The sequence below is a fragment of the Malania oleifera genome, chromosome 1, assembly GCF_029873635.1.
Source record: "Malania oleifera isolate guangnan ecotype guangnan chromosome 1, ASM2987363v1, whole genome shotgun sequence".
NCBI classification, from domain to species: domain Eukaryota; kingdom Viridiplantae; phylum Streptophyta; class Magnoliopsida; order Santalales; family Ximeniaceae; genus Malania; species Malania oleifera.
In genome coordinates this window covers 111,817,814-111,822,311 of record NC_080417.1, presented here as the reverse complement: position 1 = coordinate 111,822,311, position 4,498 = coordinate 111,817,814, and the positions used below count along the sequence as shown (strand labels likewise).

The following is a 4,498-nucleotide window of genomic DNA, read 5'->3' as shown; positions in this document are numbered from 1 at the left end:
AGATTCTTGAGTTTACATGAATGAATCATATTTTGTATTTCTCTGTGTCCCATATAAAGCTAAATATTTGAGAGCATACATATATACTCACATGTATGCGTGTCCATAAATATATATCATTCATTTAGAGATGAAAAAAGAAGCGGAATAAAAATCTCACGTTAGGCATAAACTGCAATTTGTTTTTATTTATTTATAGCATAATAAATACCATGCACATACAAAATATAAAGTGCTGATCATAATATAAGCCAATAAAATCAAGGAACATACTACCCAAATGCTGCACTTGCATCGGATTAAAAAACAGACCGGCCAAATGATAACACTTATTAACTTGCTACTCTCTCTCTCTCTCTTTCTCTCTCTCTCTCTCTCTCTCAACAAATGAAGTAATCATTTAGAAATAAAAATTCTTAGAAAAGAAAATGGAAAATATTGCTTTCACTGATTGCTCGTTCGATCCAGGATTTTAGCACGTACGTTCTTTCTTCTTGCATGCATGCCATCCATGAATATGGTACGTACGTACGTACGTAGTGTGGAATTAACATTGGTAAGAAACTTTCTAGCAAGGCTTCTTGGGCTTGCAGCGGAGAGCACCGGCGAAGCGAGTGAGCCTACGAACGTAGGATCCTGGCTTGGCTTTGATCATTTGCAGCTTGCTGTAGGGCCTCTTCTTTTTAGGGTTCCCAGATTGCACGAAGAATGCTCCGTTCATCAGCAGATCTCCTTCCGATCTCCACGTCCACTGCTGCCACACGTCCTCCGCTGCGTAGTCTCTCTTCGTCACCTGTGCCCATGCATGCATATACCAAATTAAGCCTCGACTTACCATGCTCATACAACAAATTAATTAACAACCCCTTAGTCCGGATCTTAATTAATTTGAATGATTGATACATAATTAATTGGTTATTTCAGATAATTGGGAGTTTCAATTTAATTGAATTACCTCCTTTGCAGCGTCGTTGGGAGGAGCAATGAATCGGTTTCCTTGGCTGATGATGGTGGGGTGCTGGCTGCCGCCGATGGCGTACATGAGCCAGTGAGTGTAGTCGTTGTTCACAACATGGAAGAAACCCCATCGGCATCTCGGCATTCTCTGCACCAAACCCCTCCCGAAATGGTTGAACGCCACTGTTACCTGCATTTTCGAGTCTCCTTCGTAACTATCACTCGCTCCAAACAGCATCACCTGCACCATTAGACATATATGGGATATATGAGCTTATGCCTTCAATTGAAAAAGCTACACATACATGCACGTACCTCATTATGTTTGGTGAAGTGACAATTTGAAACGGTGATGGCGGTGGAGCCCTGGATGGCATCGATAAGTCCATCATTGCAGTTGGACATGGAGATGTGATCAATCCATACGTTGGACGACCCAAAGATGGAGATGCCGTCCCCGTCGCTGCTCGTCCTGTACCCGATGTGATCCACCGAGTCCCGGATGTTACCGCCCTGGCCCTGCACCACGTCGTGGATGTGCAGGCCGTGGATTATCACGTGCTCCACAAACTGCACCGTGATGCCTGCCCCGAAGGCGATGTGCACTTTCGCGCCGCGGCCGTCGATGGTCTTGTGACCCTGCATGATCAACTCCTCCTTCAACTTGATCACCATGCTCCGGGCGAACACGATCCACAGCGGCTTCTTCTGGATAACTGCGTGGCGGAGCGTCCCCGGTTTCGGGTCCACCATGTCGTCGTCGGATGGGTCAGTGACGATGTAGTACTTGCCGTACTTGCCGCCGACGGTTTTGTGGCCGAACCCCAGGACGCAGTCCGCCAGCTTCTTCCGGTTCTGAGCCCAGTTTGGGTCGCACCTCCAGCACCGGTCAATCGGGTTGGTCGCCCGGCACGATCCCCTGTACTTTCTTAGGTTCCTCCTTGTGCTGTTGCTCCCATCCGTAGCCCTAAAACAAGATAAATTTTAGTATTGTTTGGTTTAAAACATTGTTTATAGACAATATAGGGGAAAATGAAGATAAGCATTAATGGGTTCAAAAACCTACTCGTGGACATAAGAGTTGAACTGGCGGGTTACTTGTTCTGGATTAGGGTGGTAGGCGTTGAGGGCAGCCTGCTTGGCAGCCTCCGCCCGCTGCTGCCATACTTCGTCCAATTCACCTATATCTGCCTGGAGGATCGGAACAAGCACGGCCAAGGAGAAGAAGAAGATTAAGGACGCTTGATTCACCCTACCTTCCTTCATTTTCATTCCAAGTTCTCCTTAAGGAAAAAATTACTGTAAAATTATATATTTATTTTTTTATTTCACTCTAATTCCCTTGGGATCGGCTGTTTAGTTGTGACTAGCTAAGGTTTTAGGGCGAGGGGAAATTGATCAAACCTAGCTAGCCACAAAAGGCGATGGAACCTTTGTCAATTACGTGCTCGCATCAACATCATTAATATGGGTGGGTTTGGATTTGATTAGATATAATGTTAGATTTGGTTTTTTGGCTTGGGGTTTAAATAGGGAGTTTAAAGGGTCTAAAACGAGGAGTTTGAAGAGCGGGGAGAGGGGGGAACCACTCTCTCATAACGACGCTGACAGGACATTAAAAAGGTCTAAATGGACACAAACAACTTATTCGTCAATGTCGTGCTAGCATTTGTTTCTCCAAAAGTCCAAATATAGAAATAAATTATTAGATTAAGTTGCCTAATTAACCACAATACGTTTTAGAAAACCAATCACATCCTTGAATTTTGGACGATTTTGTCATTTTGAAAAAGTTTGAGTTGAAAATCACATTTAAAACAAAGACAAAAAGTATAAAAATAAAACCATAATGCAAAGATAGCAAGTATTAATTAAAAAAAGAGTACATAAACTAGCAATTTTTAAAAAAATAAAAACTATAAATATAAAGAATATAATTAAACGTTAATAAAGTTTACTTATATATATATGATAAAAACTTTAATGGCATAAAATGTTTAAGAAATTTAATCATTTAACCAAACCATATGTTAGGCAATCGGTCAATTTACGAACTAAATTTTATAATAGAAATTACAAATAATTCAATAAATATTAATAAAAAAATATTTGTGCGATTCTTTTTAATTGACTACTAGATTTTCTACGCTAGTCATCTACACAATTTGCACACCTCATGAATCGGTGATCATAGCGTGAAAAAATGCACACTAGGTTGGATATAGCAATGCCAAAGTTAAACACAATCTATATAACGCCTATTAGATTGAAAGAACTTTGCCTGGAATTGACAAGCTAGTTTTGGATGAGTTATAAATGGGTGAGAATTAAATGGGTTTGCATTTGGATTGACCCGTTTATTAACGGATAAATAATTTATAAACACAAATTCGTCCATTCAATAAGTGAGTCATAAATATGCACCTATTAAGCATATGTTAAAAATATAATTTATTTATTTTAAAATTTTTCTTTAACATTACCATATCATTTTATTTTTATTTTTATTTAAAAAAAACAGCACTCATTTATTTTATTTATTAATATCTTAACAAAAAAACTAAATGTATTTTAAAAACAATATATCTCTTTAATTTTTTTTTTATAAAAATACAATTTAAAATCTAAAAAAACAACACCAATATAAATATAAGCTATCACCTATATTGTGTATCATTTTTTCCTCTTTAATTTTCCAACAAACTGGTTATACAACTTGTAACTATAAAATATTATTTTATCTAAAAGCCCAAAAGTAAAATTTTAAATTGTAAAATATTATTTTTTAAATGTAAATGGGTAACTTGATGAGTACCCAACCCAAACCCATCTAATCCATTTGTTAAATGGGTTAGATTCGGGTTGACCTATTTATAAACAGGGTTGTCTGCTTTCAAATCCAAACCGAATCTAAACCGGGGGAGGGGGGGTAACAGGTCACCCATTGAGTTTTGACCCATTTTGCCACCCATGCCATATAGGCATTAGGCGTACATGTACATGTGTGCATGCATGACTTGTTATATGCATACATACATATACCAATACAATTAATACATTTGTATAGCTAGTATTCTTATATGTTTAATAATATATTACAATATATTTTTTTTCAAAGGTAAAATTATTTTATTAATGAAAAATAAGTCTAGCCAAATATATGCATATGTTATGCGCCCCAAGAGTGGCTCAGGTGGTAAACTCAAAACTCTTCTAGTTAAATGATCAAGGTTTGAGTTTTCGGGAATATGACTTTCCATTTGAGATAATACCTTGGTATTTAAGTAGAGAAGGTTAGAGGGACGGATCCATTATCCTAGTGGATTAGTCGAGTATCCAAAGGGTCTCGGACACCATCATTTCATATATATATATATATATATATATATAATAGAATGGATATTCGTAAATACTTTTATTATATTATATACAACTATTCTATTTTAAATCATAAAAATTATATAGCAACATATTATAATATATCATATTATATTATCTATATATGTAAATTGGCACTAAAATAAAATATTTAAATGTTATA

General features: G+C 37.1%; 1 protein-coding gene across 1 annotated transcript; it reads right to left on the bottom strand.

The window, feature by feature from the left end:
- Nucleotides 1-568: 568 nt before the first annotated feature.
- Nucleotides 569-2,223, bottom strand: LOC131148230 (pectate lyase). Its single transcript, XM_058097960.1, has 4 exons — nucleotides 2,024-2,223; nucleotides 1,273-1,924; nucleotides 956-1,198; nucleotides 569-793 (listed from the first exon to the last, which is right to left on the bottom strand). Exons 1-4 carry the CDS (start codon nucleotides 2,221-2,223, stop codon nucleotides 569-571), a joined length of 1,320 nt encoding a protein of 439 aa, XP_057953943.1.
- Nucleotides 2,224-4,498: the final 2,275 nt, after the last annotated feature.

Bases quoted from the DNA above. Each gene is read 5' to 3' on its own strand.
- LOC131148230 (XM_058097960.1), bottom strand. From the start codon at position 2,223: ATGAAGGAAGGTAGGGTGAATCAAGCGTCCTTAATCTTCTTCTTCTCC. The intron at 1,925-2,023 runs GTAGGTTTTTGA...ATCTTGTTTTAG, and splicing joins TTCAACTCTTATGTCCACGA to GGCTACGGATGGGAGCAACA. The intron at 1,199-1,272 runs GTACGTGCATGT...CTAATGGTGCAG, and splicing joins ACTTCACCAAACATAATGAG to GTGATGCTGTTTGGAGCGAG.